Source organism: Pan paniscus, chromosome 7 (assembly GCF_029289425.2).
Source record: "Pan paniscus chromosome 7, NHGRI_mPanPan1-v2.0_pri, whole genome shotgun sequence".
NCBI lineage: Eukaryota > Metazoa > Chordata > Mammalia > Primates > Hominidae > Pan > Pan paniscus.
In genome coordinates this window covers 46,979,732-46,999,043 of record NC_073256.2, presented here as the reverse complement: position 1 = coordinate 46,999,043, position 19,312 = coordinate 46,979,732, and the positions used below count along the sequence as shown (strand labels likewise).

The window sequence follows — 19,312 nt, the reverse complement described above, 5'->3', positions numbered from 1 at the left end:
GGCCTCCCCAGCCACATGGAACTGCGAGTCCATTAAACGTCTTACTCTTTATAAATTACCCAGTCTCAGGTATGTCTTTATCAGCAACGTGAAAATGGACAAATACACAAGGGAAAAGGAAGCACACCATGAAAAGAATAAAAAAAGTGCAGACCTGAGTTTATATAATCCTTATACAACTTTTATATGACCTTCAGAAACCTCTAGAAAGTTCCGAAGTCTATCTGAGCCTCAATTTCCTCATTTGCAATATGAGAGTAATAATTGTACTTACCTCCCTAGGTTGCTATGAAGATAATTAATAGGTGCTCCATAAATGTTAATTGACTCTGATTCTAAATCTGAATTAGCATTTAAAGCAAATGCTACTTTACTTTAAATCTACCTGGGTAGGAAACACTTCAGGTAGGAGGTAACCATTTAAGCTATGGTTTGGAGGCAAAGGACAAAAAAGTTTTCTCAGGTCCATGATGACAGCTCAAAACCTAGAGAAAGTGGGCATGTAAACTGAGGGGGTTGTTTGATTTGGTTTTGTTTAATTGTAATTGTTTTTCCAGGTGTGCTGGCATTGGAAGAACCTTGCTGAGCTGGACCAGCTCTGGATGCTGAAATGTTTACGGTTTAACTGGTACATCAATTTCTCTCCAACTCCCTTTGAGCAGGGGATCTGGAAGAAGCACTATATTCAAATGGTGAAAGAACTTCATATTACCAAGCCTAAGGTGAATTTTAGACAGAAAGCCACAAGCTTGCAAACATCGGCTCTTTGCAAATTCTAGAACTAAGAATAAAGGATCAGACTGGAAGTTGGGGAAGGGAGGTAGTTCAAAGGACATATACTATGATTTCAAAATTCTCCTTTTCTGAGACTTGATAGTTGTTTTCACGACATTCATTTTAGTTGAGAGCCCTCATTTGCCACTCCCAAACCACAGTTGCATCCCGGCGGTTAGGACCATGGAACTTCTTTCTCTGTCTAGGTCCCTGGTTTCTGTGTCTCTGACAGTGACATCAGACAGTTCTGACATGGGGACTCTGTGGGTAACATGAAGTATTTGTTACCTATGGGTCTTCAAGTTTTACTTCACTAATTCAAATTTTCTGTGATTCTACCAGGTGAGCTGAAGTTTATTTTTGTATCGTTTATAAGGAAAAGTTTTCTAATAAATGAGTCATCAGGGAAGGGCCTCATGGGCATATTAGAATTCTTAGTTTTTGCTAGGAACTAAGCAATGTAGAGCACTTACATATATTCATAAAAAGTAAATAATGCAAGATTTTTTTTTCTAGTGGCTTCCTAGGTATTCTAACCAATGCTTATATTCATTCGTATAGTCCCAGCTAATGAGATAATTTATGGGAAAATTTTATGAGCCCTTTGTTTATAGCATTATCTATACACATGCAGAGTTGTGCATCATTTCATACAATAGAGGAGTTCCTGAAAAATTATGTGTAAATTAAATTTTTTAAATGATTTTTTTAAAACCACAGGGGTGTTAAAGCTTGTGAAAAAAACAGCAATGAATCCTGTTAAAATTGGAGAATCCTTCTGAAATATGAACAGTCGACTCCTAGCTTGCTTATTTTGGTTTAGGCTTTTTTGTGTTTTCTTGAAATAGATTCCACCTACACTTAATACAGTAATAAACTATGCATAATTAATATTGTTACAATTGCAATGATAAAAGTCTTTCTGATTTCAGTAGTTGGTATGCTCCACGAGGATTTCTTTTAAAAAGAGAGTTTTAAGTGAAGAATTTTTAAAGTTCTCCTGAAAATTCCCGTAGCTCTGACTCCTTTCCTGGTGAGACTTCTCTTGCATCTCATTCTCAGTTAGGGAGCAATAGCTGAAGCTCAGGCTGTTCAGGGGCAGAAGAGAGAAAAGTGATTAACCAACTAGTAAAATGAAAAGAAGTTGTGAGTTTTATATATGTAACTGACTTTGGGGCCAGGCACAGTGGTTTATGCCTATCATCCCAGCACTTTGGGAGGCCATGGCGGGAGGATTGCTTGAGGCCAGGAGTTTGAGACCAGCTTGTATAACATAGGAAGACCCTGTCTCTACAGAAAATTTAAAAATTAGCTGGGTGCAGTAGCACACTCCTGCAGTTCCAGCTACTTGGGAGGCTGAGTTGGGAGGATCACTTGAGCTCAGAAGGTTGAGGCTGCAGTGAGCTGTGATTGTGCCACACTCCAGCCTGGGTGACAGAGCAATACTCTGTCTCAAAAAAAAAAAAATTAGCTGAGCATGGTGGCATGCACCTGTAATCCCAGCTACTCAGGAGGCTGAGGCAGGAGGATCACTTGAACCCAGGAGGTGGAGGTTGCAGTGAGCCGAGATCAAGCCACTGCACTACATCCTGGGTGATAGAGCAAGACTGTCTCAAAAAAAAAAAAAATCAATGTAATTCATGAAATAAAAGAGAAAAAAGTGCATGTTTCAGTAGCACATATACTAAAATTGGAACGATGCAGAGATTTGCAAATTCGTGAAGCATTCCATATTTTTTTTAAAGAGAAAAGATATATGATCACTTCAATATATCCAAACAAAAGCATTTAACAAAATTCAACATCTATTCATGATTAGGAAAATTCTCAAAAAGACTTCAGGTGATGTGAACAAAAATTTTGTTTACTTAATACAAATAAGTTATCACAGATTTCACTATTACCTATTTTGTTAAAGTGTAAGCATTTTGTACTATATAGAATTAATGATTTTTTTTTTTTTTTTTTTTAGACGGAGTCTTGCTCTGTCGCCCAGGCTGGAGTGCAGTGGCGCCATCTCGGCTCACTGCAAGCTCCGCCTTCCGGGCTCACGCCATTCTCCTTCCTCAGCCTCCCGAGTAGCTGGGACTACAGGCGCCTGCCACCATGCCCGGCTAATTTTTTGTATTTTTAGTAGAGATGGGGTTTTACCATGTTAGCCCGGATGGTCTTGATCTCCTGACCTCGTGATCCGCCCGCTTCGGCCTCCCAAAGTGCTGGGATTACAGGCTTGAGCCATTGCGCCCGGCCAGAATTAATGATTTTTTACATATAACTACTAGCATTTATGCCTAAAATTTCCCCCTGAAGTTATTTTTTATTATCATATGTTATTTATTCCCAGCAGTATTAAACTAGACCTCTTCCAGCAAAAACAGATTTAATTCAATATAAGCTCAGGGCAATGAAATGAATGTCCATTCTAAATGAGACTTGCACAAAATACTGAATACTAAACCAATAATGAGCTATCAATTATGTAAATATGAAATGTCTTCTTAATCTGCTTCTAGGTTACAGTCATTCATTGAATAAATAAATTTCACTCTGTTGCCCAGGCTGGAGTGCAGTGGCACAATCTCAGCTCACTGCAACCTCTGCCTCTGGGGTTCAAGTGATTCTCCTGCCTCAGCCTCCCAAGTAGCTGGGATTACAGGCATGCGCCACCACGCCTGGCTAATTTTTTTGTATTTTCCGTAGAGACGGGGTTTCACCATGTTGGCCAGACTGGTCTCGAACTCCTGACCTCATGTGATCCACCCTCCTCGGCCTCCCAAAGTGCTGGGATTATAGGCGTGAGCCACCACACCTGGCCTGAATAAATATTTATTAAACACTGTTGTGAGCTAGTTGCTAAACATAGAAAGATCCCAACCCTGCTTTCACAGAGCCTAGTCTAGTAGCCCAGGACGTAGACAAATAAACAAATAATTACAACACTGAGTACTAAGCGTTATCCTGTAATAGAATTGTATACAAAGAGCTGTTGAAACAAGGGTGAGAAACTAACTGATTATGCTTGGGGGAACTGGGGAATTTCTTGATTTTCACCAGCAATGGAAGCAAACTGATTTACCAAGCAAAGCTTCCCTAATCTCTTAATTAACAAAAATTAAGCCCTTAATGGCTTCTCAACATACCAGTAGTACTTTCCTTAGGCTACAACCACATAAAAACGTTATGAATTTCACACACACAAGACAGGCTTTCAGTTTTGGAGATTAAAGCAAAGTATTCTTTGGGAGTGGTTGAGGCTTTGATAATTGATAAAATTTCTAGTCTACCTCTCTGCAACTCAAAGTTGTTTCTATGTGTTAGAAGTCATGAGAGCTAGAGTACTTTTTTGGGGGAATGTGTACTTTTTATGAATAAATTAGCTGCAGTTGTGACAAACTAGACAATGGCATAGTACAAGAGTAGGATAGGGAGGTCTTACGTGTGGGCTTGAAGCAAGACAGTCCTGTATTCAAATTCTGGCCCTCCAACTTACTACTTTTGTAGTAGTGGGCAAATTAATTAGTTTCTCCTATATTCTATTTCCTCTTCTGCAAAATGGAAGTAGTAATGATTACCTTATAGAGTTATTGTGAAGGTTAAACAATATAATGCATGAAAACTGCCTCAGACAGTGCCTGCAACATGCAAGTACTCCTGGAGTGGTGGCTGCTATAATCATTATCACCATGGTAATGGTGATCGTGATGATGACGATGATGACATTGGTGATGGTGATGATGATGACGATGATGATGATGATATTATTCCTTTTTATCTTTATTTTTTATTTTTTTATCCTTCAGCCAACTCACATCAATATATTCTTTGTTTTGTTGTTGTTATTATTATTATAGCGTGTGGTTTTTTGTTTGTTTGTTTTGTTTTGTTTTGTTTTTTGAGATGGAGTCTCACTCTTGTCACCCAGCCTGGAGGGCAAAGGCACAATCTTGGCTCACTGCAACCTCCGCCTTCCAGGTTTAAGTGATTCTCCTGCCTCAGCCTCACGAATAGCTGGGACTACAGGTGCCTGCCACCACACCCCGCTAATTTTTGTATTTTTAGTAGAGATGGGGTTTCACCATGTTGGCCAGGCTGGTCTCGAACTTCTGACCTCAGGTGATCCGCCTGCCTTGGCCTCCCAAAGTGCTGGGATTACAGGCGTGAGCTACCACACCCAGCGTATTATAGTGTTTTGAGAACATAATTAACTTTCTTCTTCTAGACACCCCCAAAGGATGGATTTGTAATCGCTGACGTTCAACTAGTTACAAGCAATTCTCCAGAGGAAAAACAGTCCCCTTTATCAGCTTTTCGGTCCTCTTCCTCTTTAAGAAAGAAGAATAACTCAGGGGAGAAAGCACTTCCACCCTGGCGATCTTCTGATAAGCACCCAACAGATATCATTCGTTTTAATTACCTAGACAACTGTGACCCCATGGAGACTGTCTGGCAAGGGTAAGAAGCTCCATGCTCTTCTCAACTTCTTTGTTTCTAGAAATAATTTATTGGCATTTCAGTATATGAAGAGATGGAAATAGAACTTACTGTGAAATACAAAAGCTTTTCAGTACATAGAAGCAAAAAGTAATAGAGCAGGATACTGACCATTACTAGCAAATTTGCTCTATTGGTTACAGTTTGTTTGCATTTTGTAATAGTAATGATTGAACATTGCTTCTTCTAATTTTTTTTTTTTTTTTTTTTGAGACGTAGTCTGGAGTTTCGCTCTGACACTCACCCAGGCTGGAGTGCAGTGGTGCAATCTCAGCTCACTGCAACCTCCACCTCCCGGGTTCAAGCGATTCTCCTGCTTCAGCCTACCAAGTAGCTGGGACTACAGGCGACCGCCATGATGCCCAGCTAATTTTTGTATTTTTAGTAGAGACAGGGGTTTCACCATGTTGACCAGGCTGGTCTTGAACTCCTGACCTCAGGTGATCCACATGCCTCGGCCTCCTAAAGTGCTGGGATTACAGGCATGAGCAACTGTGCCTGGCCTCTTCTAATATTTTAATATTAAATTGCAGTCCAGCACCAAAGGGTTCATTCTAGCTTTTATTCTTTCTGTATTTGTGACTCCCTTTTCTGATGGTAAGAAACCTGACACTCATTAGATTTACTGATTGTTATATATATATATATATATATATATAAAATATTTACTTATAAATACATTCTGAAAGTAAAGCTGGGTAAGGTGGCATGTGTCTGTAATCATGGCACTTTGGGAGGCCGAGGCAGGAGGATCACTTGAGCCCAGAAGTTTGAGACCAGCCTGTGCAATATAGCTAGACCCTATCTCAAAAAACAAACAAACAAACAAACACACAAACAAAAGCAAAGAGACAGAAAGAGAGAAAGAAAACAAAGAAAAAAGATTTTTGGTTCTTTGACAAACACACCAGAAATCTCTTCATGAGTATCTTTCAAACCTAAAAACATCCTGTCAGGAGCCAATAGGGCTCTAGTACAATATCTTAAGCTGAAAGTGACTCTTCAGCTCTCCCCAAAGATGCAGAATATGTGAAACAGCCTTGGATCTTTGGGGTTTCCTGGTGGAGCTCCTTTGTTGTTTATTAAAATATTATACTTGAAAGAAGTCTGGGTGAGTGCGGGGATGGAGATGCCTCTTTCTTGCTTAAATGTTTCCCTTAGTAAAGGGCATTACCTTTCACTTCTAGATGAATGAAACACAAATCAAGGACCATTGGATTGGATCTGTCAAGGATTTAGGCATTTTTTAAAACTTGCTAAGCCTTTTAAAAAATTATTATTTTTATTTTTTGTAGAACGGGGTCTCATTATGTTGCCCAGGCTGGTCTCTAACTCCCAGACTCAAGCGATCAGACTCAAGCGATCCTCTCACTTTGCCCTCCAAAAGTGCTGGGATTACAGGCGTGAGCCACCGTGCCTGGCTAGTTGTTAGGTCTTCATAAGTTTTGGTGCCTACTGCTGGCATCATGGACGGTGCCAGCCCAGTACAAACCAGCACATAGGTACAAGAAAGGCTGAGGTATTACGCCACAAAGGTCCAATTTCAGAGGCACATAATTGAAATCAGAGTCCTGGGAATGGAGCAAGCTGGAGAGACTGAGCTGGAGTCAGGTTGGTGACAGAAAAATCAAGAGATAGTGCAAAGATTAAACAAATGAAACGGAGCAACCCTGAAGCTCATTTCCCCAAGTAGACCTGACACCCGAGACATTCACTCTCTTGATAGCATCTTTTAGAGCACAAAAGTTTTCAATTTTGATGAAGTCCAATTTGTCTAAATTTTTGGTGTCATATCCAGGAAATCATTGCCAAATCCAATGTCATGGCAATTTTCCTGTATATTTTCTTCTAAGAGTTTTGTGATTTTAGTTCTGCAGTTTAGGTCTTTAACCCATTTTGAGTTAATTTTTGCATATGGTATAAAGTTGGGGTCCAACTTCATTGTTTTGCATGTAGATATCCCGTTTCCCCAGCACCATTGTTGAAAAGACTGTCCTTTGCCCCACTGAATAGTCTTGACACCCTTGTTGAAAGTCAGTAGACCATATATGTGAGGGTTTTAACTCTGGGCTCCTTATTCTGTTCTACTGGTCTCTATGTTGGTCTTTACACCAGTATGACACTGTTTTGATTATTGTAGCTCTGTAGTACATTTTAAAACCAGAAAGTGGGAGTCCCCCAGTTTTGATCTTTTTTTGGGACATTTATGCAAATCACCCTTCTTTTTTTTTTTTCTTTTTTTTTTGAGACAGTCTTGCTCTGTCACCCAGGCTGGAGTGCAGTGGCATGATCTCGGCTCACTGCAACCTCCGCCTCCTGGATTCAAGCCATTCTCCTGCCTCAGCCTCCCTAGTAGCCAGGAGTACAGGCACACACCACCACGCCCAGCTAATTTTTGTATTTTTAGTAGGGACGAGGTTTCACCATGTTGGCCAGGCTGGTCTCGAACTCCTAACCTCATGATCCTCACACCTCAGCCTCCCAAAGTGCTGGGATTACAGGCATGAGCCACCGCACTGACCCGTATCACCCTTCTTTATTGGGCCAAGGGAGCTGAGCTGAGAGGTTGGAGTGAACTCCCAAGAAGATCAGGCCAGGTGTGGTGGCAAACACCTGTAATCCCAGAACTTTGGGTGGCTGAGGCAGAACTATCACCTGAGTCTAGGAGTTTGAGACCAGTCTGGGCAACATAGCAAGAACCTGTCTCTATAAAAATAAAATAAAATTAGCCAAATGTGATGTTGCATGCCTGTAGTCCCAGCTACTCAGGAGGTTGAAATAGGAAGATTACTTGAGCCCAGGAAGTGGAGGCTGCAATGAGCCATGGTTGTGCCACTGCACTCCAGCCTGGGTGACAGAGCAAGACCCTGTCTTAAAAAAAAAAAAAAAAAAGTCTACATATTGCATTCGATCTACATGTCACTTCAGCATTTTCTTTTCTTCTATTTTGTCCATAGATTTCCCCTCTGTCCTTTTTTTCCCTTGCAATTTGTTTGTTATAACTATCAGATCATTTATCCCGGAGAGCTTCTCACATTCTGGATTTTGTGGATTGCACCGCCCACATGCATCTTAACAGGTTCTTCTGTCCCCCGTACCTGGTTATACTGAGAGTCAGACCTAGAGGCTTATGTATATACTGAACAGGGATATGTACTTCCGTCACAACGCACATCATTTCTGGTTGTCTGTCTCGTGTTGGTAGCCATGGATACTCATCGCCTAGATCCATTACATCAGGCAAACTTTTCCTGTAAATGGCAAGGCAGGAAATATTTTAGTCTTTGCAGGGCATATGGTCTCTGTCACAGCTGCTCAACTCTGCCATTGTAGCCTGAATATAGTAATAGATCATGTGCAAGAAATAAGCATGACTATGTTCCAATAAAACTTTATTTACAGAAACAGGCAGCAGGCTGGATTGAGCCTGTGACTGTGGTTGGAGGATCCTTGCTTTATCGTAATACATACAGGAGTTTTAGAAAACAAATGCTAACATTAAAGCAAGTGGTATGATTACTGAAAACAGTTTGACTTCCCTGTCTGTGTTTTTATCTCTCAGATATATTCTATCAAGAATATTAAGACAAATTACTGCATTAAATTCACATGAAGTAACTCCTTTGTGTGTAGTAATGCCACCAACTCAATAGATATATATTTGTTTCATTTTGCTTTTCAGATTTTAGGTATTTTTCACTTCATTTTGTTTTATGATTTTGAGAAAAATTTACATGATTCCAAAATTAAATATACAAAATAAGCTATACTTGGAGAAATCTGACTTTTGGTTCCTGTTCCTCCATATTACCTGTTCCTTTTTTTTCTTTTCTTTCTTTCTTTTTTTTTTTGATTTAGGGTCTCACTCTGTTGCCCAGGCTAGAGCGCAGTAGCACAGTCATGGCTCACTGCAGCTTGGACCTCCAGGGCTCAAGCGATCCTCCCACCTCAGCCTCATGAGTAGCTGGAACTACAGGCATGCACCACCATGCCCAGCTAAATTTTTTAATCTTTTGTAGAGATAGGGTCTCACCATGTTGCCCAGGTGGGTCTCAAACTCCTGGACTCAAGTTATCCTTCCCTCTCGCCTTTCCAAAAAGCTGGGGTTACGGGCATGAGTCACCGTGCCCAGCTCACATTCCCTGTTTTTGATCAGTTCACATGGGAATCCTACTTACAGGTAACTATTTTTCGTTTTATGGTTTAATCTTTCCGTTTTATTTTATTATTATTTTTTTGAGATGGAGTCTCACTCTGTCGCCCAGGCTGGAGTGCAGTGGTGTGATCTTGGCTCACTGCAACCTCTACTTCCTGGGTTTGAGTGATTCTCCTGCCTCAGCCTCCCAAGTAGCTGGGACTACAGGTGTGTGCCACCACGCCCGGCTAATTTTTGTATTTTTAGTAGAGATGGGGTTTCACCATGTTGACCAGGCTGGTCTCGAACCCCTGACCTCAGGTGATCCACCCGCCTTGGCCTCCCAAAGTGCTGGGATTACAGGCGTGAGCCACCCCACCTGGCCATACTCCTTCCATTTTAAAAAGTACAAGTAAATACATATGCACAATATATAGAGGCAGAGATCTTAATACCTTCTTCTTGAAATGAATGGCAGCACACAGTACATACCGTCTCATCCACCCTCCTTTCTTCATGTAACAGTATATCCTGGAGATCCTTCCACAGTTGAATATAGAAACATCCTGCTTTCCATTTGCAGCTCATAGTACTGCATTGTGTGGAGATGCCGGAGTTGATGCAACCAGTTCTCTGTTGATAGACATTTGGCTTATTTCCAGTTAAGTGGAGACAATCTTTTAAATCACAGGAACAACAAACTCAAACAGACAAATAGCTATGCAAACCACCCGAGTTTTAAAAAGATACTTTGTAATTTTCCCACTGCTTTCCAATTTACAGAAGAAGAAAAAGAAACCAAATGACCCCAGATTTCAGCCGACAGTCACATGATAAGAAAAATAAATTGCAGGACAGAACTAGGCTAAGAAAAGCACAATCAATGGTAAGTATTGTTTATGAAAGATTCATCACCATAACATTAATGAAAATCTCCAGATCTCTAATCCTATTTGCAAAATTGAATTCGTTTATTTAATCAGAATCATGGAGTGGTGATTTAAATTCGGGTTTCTGACACTGACTGGCAGAGAAGCCATGACCTTGAAGATACACTTTATTTAATCTCTCTGAGCCTCTGTTTTCTCATCTGTTAAAAAAAGAAAAAGACTGGATGAACTGATGTGTATGAAATTGCTTTGAAAACTGTATGATATAAGGGGAGTTTTTTTTGTTGTTTGTTTAAGACAGAGTCTTGTTCTTGTCTTCCTGGCTGGAGTGCAATGGCATGATTTCGACTCACTGCAACCTCCGCCTCCTGGGGTTCAAGTGATTCTCCTGCCTCAGCCTCCCAAGTAGCTGGGATTACAGGTGCCACCACCATGCCCAGCTAATTTTGGTATTTTTAGTAGAGACAGGGTTTCTCCATGTTGGCCAGACTGGTCTCCAACTCTTGACCTCAGGTGATCCACCTGCCTCGGCCTCCCAAAGTGCTGGGATTACAAGCATCAGCCACCGTGCCTGGCCAAGGGGAGTATTTTTTTATCAGTGGTTCTTTCTTCTGCTGAGTCCTTTGGGGCAGGGGGAGGTGCTATCAGAAATTGCTGTCTGTAAGTGAAGGTTCTCCTCATCTAAGTGCATTTAGGCCAGGCATGGTGGCTCACGCCTGTAATCCCAGTACTTTGGGAGGCTGAGACAGGAGGATCACTTGAGGTCAGGGATTCGAGCGCAGCCTGGGCAGCATGGCGGAACCCTGTGTCCACTAACAATACAAAAATTAGCTGGGCGTGGTGGCACATGCCTGTGGCGGGTGCGGGGGAGGCAGGAGGATGGTTTGAACCTAGGAAGCAAAGGTTATAGTCAGCCAAGATCGCACCACTGCACTCCAGGCTGGGCAACAGCGCGAGACTCTGTCTCAAAAAAAAAAAAAAAAAAAAAGGAAAAATGCATTTAAAGTAACTTTGGAAAAAATGAATTAAGAACTTTTCCTTTCCTAATTAAAAAACAGCAAATTGACTACCTAATAAAGCCAGTAATTGTGACTAGGGAGCATTATCATTGCCTAGCAGAGTTTCCCAAATCGTGGCTCTGAAGCCCTGTGGCTCTCTTTCAGCACATTATGCAAGTCTTTGGCACGAAGTAGAAAGGAATAAGGGTGGAATTCAAAGTTCATATATAGTAGTAAGGATTTAGAAAAGAGATGAAGATACACACTCAAGGAAAATTAATATAAAATGGATGTCAGCTGGGAGAGGAATAAGTACGTACTCAGGAATAAATCACTTTTATAGCTCTGCTTTAAAGCTCTATTACTTTCTGTTAAAATGTATTTTCAAGTGTTATGTTGCAAAAAAAAGAAAAAAGAGAGAGAGAGATGAGCTTCTTTAAACAGGGCCATCTGAATTCCGTAGGGCCAGTTTTGTTGGACTGGATGAGGCTTACCATAGACATGTGTCCTGATGCCCAAGGGAACGGGGGAGCTTAGAGCAAAGCAGTAAAATTGTCAGTGAAGCCATTAATTGAGAAAAATAACTTTATGAGGCTTATCACATGGGCCATTATGTCATGCTTCTGCCTGGTTTCCAGCCCCTGATAGGCAAGGAGTGGAAGAGAAGTCCATGGGAGAACGGGGAATTTGAAGGACAATAAAAGTTGATGGTGATACATGCTGAGAAATTATCAGCACAGTCAAACATTTCTCCTGCTTCGAAAACACAAAACCCAAAGCTAAGCCATCCCCATGGGCTTTTGACATTAACCATCTGTCAAACCCTAGCAGGACTTGCTTAAGTGAAAGCATTCATTATAAATTAAAAAGTTAAAAAGTTGTGCTAATTAAGGCTGAAAGGGAAACCAGGGTACATTAAGCAATGAGAAGAATAGCTCTTCGTGAACGGGGCTCATGATTGTATCTGTCTATTCTTGTGTTTTTTGTAAATATACTAATTATAATCACTATTTATGTTTCGTAGTTTTGATAAAGAGCATACGGCATCATTAAATCCCCCAAAAAGTATGCTGCGATATTTTGACTCATGCCAGTGATGAGCTTGCCAAGGACAAGCTTGGCTGTTTGGGATACAAGGCGGGTGTGACTCAGTTCCTCTCTCCACAGGATGGTAGTTTGCCCTCATCGGCCTCCTAAGTGATGCAAGATGATTGTGAAAATGAAGAAATAGGCTGGGCACAGTGGCTCACGCCTGTAATCCCAGCACTTTGGGAGGCCGAGGTGGGTGGATCACGAGGTCAGGAGATTGAGACCATCTTGGCAAATACGGTGAAACCCTGTCTCTACTAAAAATACAAAAAAAAAAAAAAAAAAAAAAAAAAAAAGGCCGGGCGTGGTGGCTCACACCTGTAATCCCAGCACTTTGGGAGGCCGAGGTGGGCAGATCATGAGGTCAGGAGATCGAGACCATCCTGGCTAACACGGTGAAACCCCGTCTCTACTAAAAAAAATACAAAAAATTAGCTCGGCGAAGTGGCGGGCACTTGTAGTCCAAGCTACTCGGGAGGCTGAGGCAGGAGAATGGCGTGAACCCGGGGCGGAGGCTGCAGTGAGCCGAGATCACGCCACTGCACTCCAGCCAGGGCAACAGAGCAAGACTCTGTCTCAAAAAAAAAAAAAAGAAAAGAAAAAATTAGCCGGGCATGTTGGCACACGCCTGTAGTACCAGCTACTCTGGAGGCTGAAGCAGGAGAATTGCTTGAACCCTGGAGGCGGAGGTTGCAGTGAGCCAAGATCGCGCCACTGCACTCCAGCCTGGGTGACAGAGCAAGACTCCGTCTCAAAAAAAAAAAAAAAAAAAAAGAAGTATTGGATGTGAGGCAAGAGAAGAGGAAATGGATACTGAGGAAATCCAGTCAGGGGAACAAAGGAAAGTGAGGGTAAAACGCTGGTAACAGCAGCCATAGAGTGAATTTGTTACACTAGACACAGCCTAGGTGTGATTCCAGTGCAGAAAATCATGTATTCATTTGATACATGAATGTTACCAGAAAGGGTCTGGATCCAGACCCCCAGAGAGGGTTCTTGGATCTAGTGCAAGTTCATAAAGTGAAAGCAAGTTTATTAAGAACGTAAAGAAATAAAAGAATGGCTACTCCATAGACGGAGCAGCCCCGAGGGCTGCTGGTTGCCCATTTTTATGGTTATTTGTTGATTGTATGCTAAACAAGGGGTGGATTATTCATGTCTCCCCCTTTTAGACCATATAGGGTAATTTTCTGACGTTGCCATGGCATTTGTAAACTGTCATGGCAGTAATCGGCGTGTAGCAGTGAGTATGACCAGAGGTCATTCCTGTCGCCCTCTTGGTTTTGGTGGGTTTTGGCCGGCTTTTTTATTGCACCCTGTTTTATCATTAAGGTCTTTATGACCTGTATCTCGTGCTGACCTCCTATTTCATCCTGTGACTTAGAATGCCTTAACCGTCTGGGAGTGAAGCCCAGTAGGTTTCAGCCCCATTTTACCCAGCTCCTATTCAAGATGGAGTTGCCCTGGTTCAAACACCTCTGACAGAAAGTTCCCCCATCATTTAGACAGGTTTATTGGAGGAAGATTTCAGGAGGACCTAGAGAAGCGGGTGAGCAGGACAAACTTAGGGGAGCACCTTCTAAAGGCAAAGATGAAAGTGACATACCCCCAAACCCTGACCCCCAAACCTAGGAGGTTACCTGAGACCTGAACACTTGAAGATTCCTCACGCCTAATATCAGGAAAGAGGCTTTGTTAAATGGAGAGGGCAGGAAGAGAGAAGATAATGGGAGAATAAAAGAGGACACATGGCCAGGGGGCAGTGGCTCATACCTGTCATCCCAGCACTTTGGGAGGCTGAGATGAGAGAATAATTGAGGCCAGGAGTTTGAGACTAGCCTGGGCAACACAGCAAAATCCCATCTCTACAATAAAACAGTTTTTAATTAGCTGGGCATGGCAGGGGCATGCACCTGTAGTTCCAGCTACTCTGGAGGCTGAGGTGGGAGGATCACTTGAGCCCGGGAGTTTGAAGCTGTAGTGAGCCATGATCTCACCACTGCAGTCCAGCCTGGGTGACAGAGCGAGACCCTACCTAAAAAAAAACAAAAACAAAAAGTACAAGTAATATTCCTTAGTCCATCTCTCTGGGGATGTGGCTGTCAGATCACTGACACCAGCCTCCCTTTTTGCCTGTCATTACTTAGAGCCTTCAGATGTGAGCGCTGTCTCCAAAAACAGAACCATACTTGGGGAAACGGTTTCACATCTTGCACATGTTGCGGTGAGCTCATCATGTTTCCTATTATTCGATGAGTTTGAGGTTTCAAAACCCGCCGCCTTGAAAGTGTACCTGATTTGCTCTTCTGCTTTTGATTCTAAAGCGGACCCCAAGTGCTGCCTTAGTCAGAACCACTTAGTCTAACCACTTTTTAGGGTGAATGATTGATGAAAGATGGGCTGGGCGAGGTGGCTCACACCTGTAATCCCAGCACTTTGGGAGGCTGAGGCAGGCAGATCACCTGAGGTCAGGAGTTTGAGACTAGCCTGGCCAACATGGTGAAACCCCATCTCTACTAAAAATACAAAAATTAGCCAAGTGTGGTGGCGGGCACCTGTAATCTTAGCTACTTGGGAGACTGGGGCAAGAGAATCACTTGAACCCAGGAGGCAGAGGTTACAGTGGCTTGAGATCGCACCATTGCGCTCCAGCCTGGGCGACAGAGCAAGACTCTGTCTCAAAAAGAAGAAAAAAGATGGGAATAAAGCTTAGACCTGATTGCTAATCCTTTACAGTTTTGAAGGCTCCTTATGAAAATTACGTAAATGTCAAGACACTCCCATTACAATTAGTTATGAGAACAAGATTCCATATAAAACAAAGCAATTAAAAATACAAATTCTGGCCGGGCACAGTGGCTCACGCCTGTAATCCCAACATTTTGGGAGGCCGAGGAGGGCAGATCACGAAGTCAGGAGTTTGAGACCGGCCTGGCCAACACGGTGAAACCCTGTCTCTACTAAAAATACAAAAATTAGGCATGGTGGTGCATGCCTGTAATCCCAGCTACTTGGGAGGCTGAGGCAGGAGAATCACTTTAACCCAGGAGGCAGAGGTTGCAGTGAACTGAGATCGCACCACTGCACTCCAGCCTGGGCGACAGAGCAAGACTGTCTCAAAAAAAAATATATATATATATACATATATACACACACACACACACACACATATATATACACTGTGGAGTTTATATATATATATAAACACATATATATATACACACATTATATATATATATAAACTTCACAGTAGTCAGATACCATCTTCATTAAACTTCAAAGATTTTCAACCTTGTATAAAGACATACAATTTTTTTTTTTTAGTTTTTTTTTTTTTTTTTTTTTGAGACGGAGTTTCACTCTTGTTGCCCAGGCTGGAGTGCAATGGCGCGATCTCGGCTCACTGCAACCTCCACCTCCCGGGTTCAAGCGATTCTCCTACCTCAGCCTCCTGAGTAGCTGGGACTACAGGCATCTGCCACCACGCTTGGCTAATTTTTGTATTTTTTGTAGAGACAGGATTTCGCCATGTTGGCCAGGCTGGTCTCAAACTCCTGACCTCAGGTGATCCACCCACCTTGGCCTCCCAAAGTGCTGGGATTACAGGCGTGAGCCCCTGCGCCCAGCCCTATATTTTTAATTTTAACAGCAGATGCATGTAATTCTTAGGGAAGGAAGGAGCTGTCTTCTTGAGGGAGAGACTTTGCTAAACTCATAGGGAGGGAGGAGGCCTTGAGAGCAAGGATGTCAGCAGACTCTAGGACTTCAGAGGCAGGGAAAACCTGCTGGGCTAGAGATTAGGGGACGAATTTGTTGTTTCTGCTCCTGGAAGGGAAGAGGAGGAGGAGGAGAGGGAGTAGGGAGGAAAGAGGTAGGAGGAAGAGGAGGAGAGAAGCCAAGATTAGGTAGGGGAGAGAGGCAGGAACAGTATTAGATACCACCTGTTCCAATTAAACCTGTTTGCCGTTACTGGGATGTAGATACCTCCCTCCATCTCTGCAGTAAATTCTACTCCATTTACACATGGAAGCAAGATCTTAGAAGTCTAGAAAGCTAAGAAAATGAACACTTCTTAGGACAATTCACAGAAAACAAGGAGATGGGCTTTGAACTTCCGAGGCCCTGGAATTGGGCTAAGAGGACCCTAGCTGACATCTTGTTTCTTTTCTTTGTTTTTTCCTTTATCAAGTATAAACACAAATACCTTTTGTCTAGCACTGAACTTTTACTTGGGAGTTAGATGTCCTCACTTTCTAGGTCCTGGGTCAGCCATGGATTTCAAAAAGCCTGCCGTTTCAGAGCATTCACTTAAATACAAGTAACAAAAGTCTTTAATTGCCTGCTTACCCTGATTGCCTTAGAGTGGCCCTTATCTTTTCCTGTGCTCTGCTAATTCCAGCCTCTGAAATTACCTTCCTCACCTCTTTCCAGGAATAACTTTACTCTTAGTGTCCTGATTTTTTAAAGTGCTTCTTCAAGCTTTCTCACCTTTTTGCCTTCACTCCAAAGTGGGGGGGAGGGGGGGCGGGGAACCACACACAGGAATATACTCTAAAGTGATTCCTGGATCATATTGTGGAATGAACAATGGTTTAAGAATCAGGAAACCCCAGTTCTAGTTTCAACTGTACTACTAATGAGTAGTCACTCAAATTCCCAGAGTCTTTGTTTCCTCATTTATAAAATGAGAGTTTGGTGGGTCCAGTGGCTGGGTAACCCCAAGGATGCAGGAGGCCGAGGTGGAAGGATGGCTTGAGGCCAGGAGTTTGAGACCAGCCTGGGCAACATAGTGAGACCCTGTCTCTGCAAAACAGTAAAATAATTAGCAAGGTGTGGTGTCGCATGCCTGTAGTCCCAGCCACTTGGAAGGCTGAGGTAGGAGGATCACTTGAGCCCAGGAGGTTAAGGGGGGCAGTGAGCCATGATTGTGCCACTGCATTCCAGCCTGGGTGACAGAGCACTTAAATAAATAAATAATAATAATAATAATAGTAATAAAATAAAATGAGAGTTTGCTATGGGGCCCCATGGGTTTCTAGGCATTGACACCCCTTTCTCCCCTGATGCCTGAAGAACACAGCTGTAATTAAAATGGCTTTATGCAGAATACAAAAAAAAAATCCATTACATTCATGAATCCTAATTTTAAACCAACACAAACTAATTTATGTTTCCAGTCTTTTTCTTTGAACTTTAGGAAGTATAATGAACCAAAACAGAAGAATTTATAAAACAGAGTTTCTGCAGAAGGTTCCTTGCAGGCAATCTTTGATATACTTCTTATCAAATTCTGATGCACTTCTCAGGTGTTTGGGGTTTTTTAAATTTAAATTTATTTTTTTTTTTTTTGAGACAGGGTCTCACTCTGTCACTCAGGCTGGAGTGCAGTGGTGTGATCACAGCTCACTGCAGCCTCAACAACTCCCAGAGCTCAGGGGATCCTCCCACCTCAGCCTCCCAGGTAGCTGGGACCTGTGCACCACCAAGTCTGGCTAATTGTGGTTTTTGGGGGTATTTTTTGTAGAGACAGGGTCTCGCTATTTTGCCTGGGCTCGTCCCAAACTCCCGGCCTCAAGCGATCCTCCTGCCTCAGCTTCCCAAAGTGCTGGGATTACAGGCATAAGCCACTGTGCACGGCCAGGTGTTCATTTTATAACAATGTCTGTTTGGTTTGAATGTGCAGAACCAAAAATATCCATCGGAGAGGTTTTTAACTATTTAATTCAAGCAATGAAATTCCTGGGAATTCCATTTGGAAGGAAGAATAACAAAGAATATGGGCTTTGCAGTCAGACAGACCTGGGTTCTTATACTAAACAGTATGACTTCAGATAAGTTACTTAACCTCTCTAAGCCTCAGTTTCTTCATCTGTAAAATGGGAATAGTGACACCTACCTAAATCCCCGGTATATTATATTTAGCATGTAATATGTGTTCGTGCTCTCGTTGGATATTATGTTATTTTTCTATTTTATTTTGTTTTATTTTATTTTATTTATTTTATTTTATTTTATTTTGAGACAGGTTCTCACTCTATTGCCCAGGCTGGAGTGCAGTGGGGCCATCTCACTGCAACCTCTGCCTCCTGGGTTCAAACGATTCTCCTGCCTCAGCCTCCCAAGTAGCTTGGATTACAGGCACTTGCCACCATGCCCGGCTGATTTTTGTATTTTTAGTAGAGATGGGGTTTCACCATATTGGCTAGTCTGGTCTCAAACTCCTGACCTCAAGAAGTCCATTTGCCTCAGCCTCCCAAAGTGCTGGGATTACAGGCATAAGCCACCACACCTGGCCTATTTTGCTTTCTAAGGACACAGATTGGGATGCAAATAGCCTAAGTTCAATGCCCATCGTACCACTATTTTAGTAGTCTGGTGATTTTGGCCAAGTTGTGTAACCTCTCTGAGCCTCTTTTTCCTCATGTGTAACATGGAGTTAGTAACAAGACTAACGAACGTCGCTGAATTGGGAGGAGGATGTAAAGCATTAGCACGGTACCTAGCTCAAAGCTAGTGGTAGTAATAGTAGTAGTAACAGCAGTAAAAATCATACTAAGCCATCACCCGAGCCCACAAGGAAAGATGAGAGAAATCTGATGGTGAGCTGTGGCTGAGAGACAGGTGGAGGAGGGACCTGCCAGGCAGCCAGAAGGCATTGGCGGGAGGCCCTGGCCCGTAGAACAAGAGTCTCCTTTTTGCTTTTTCCTTGACCTTCCCCATTTCTCTTCTTCTTCCCCCTTTGTCTTTTCTCTTCCTTATAGTCAGTTTCATTTAGTTTTTATTTTATTTATTTTTTTAGACAGAGTCTCACTCTGTTGCCCAGGCCAGAATGCAGTGATGCAATCTTGGGTCACTGCAGCCTCTGCCTCTCAGGTTCAAGTAATTCTCATGCCTCAGCCTCCCAAGTAGCTGGGATTACAGGTGTGTACCACCAC

The 19,312-nt window shown here is 42.4% G+C and overlaps 1 protein-coding gene across 7 annotated transcripts in view; it reads left to right on the top strand.

Annotated features, from left to right (window-relative positions):
• The window catches only part of FBXO16 (F-box protein 16), a 72,978-nt gene that overhangs the window by 33,020 nt on the left and 20,646 nt on the right, over positions 1 to 19,312 (top strand). For all 7 annotated transcript variants that reach the window (XR_008626366.2, XR_008626367.2, XM_008956218.4 and 4 more), the window contains 3 exons: positions 558 to 722; positions 4,994 to 5,226; positions 10,184 to 10,286. Coding sequence is in view for 5 of the 7 variants with exons in the window: in XM_008956218.4 (XP_008954466.1) it covers positions 558 to 722; positions 4,994 to 5,226; positions 10,184 to 10,286 (501 nt within the window). In the remaining 2 variants the exon portion in view is untranslated. The remainder of the gene's footprint in view (positions 1 to 557; positions 723 to 4,993; positions 5,227 to 10,183; positions 10,287 to 19,312) is intronic.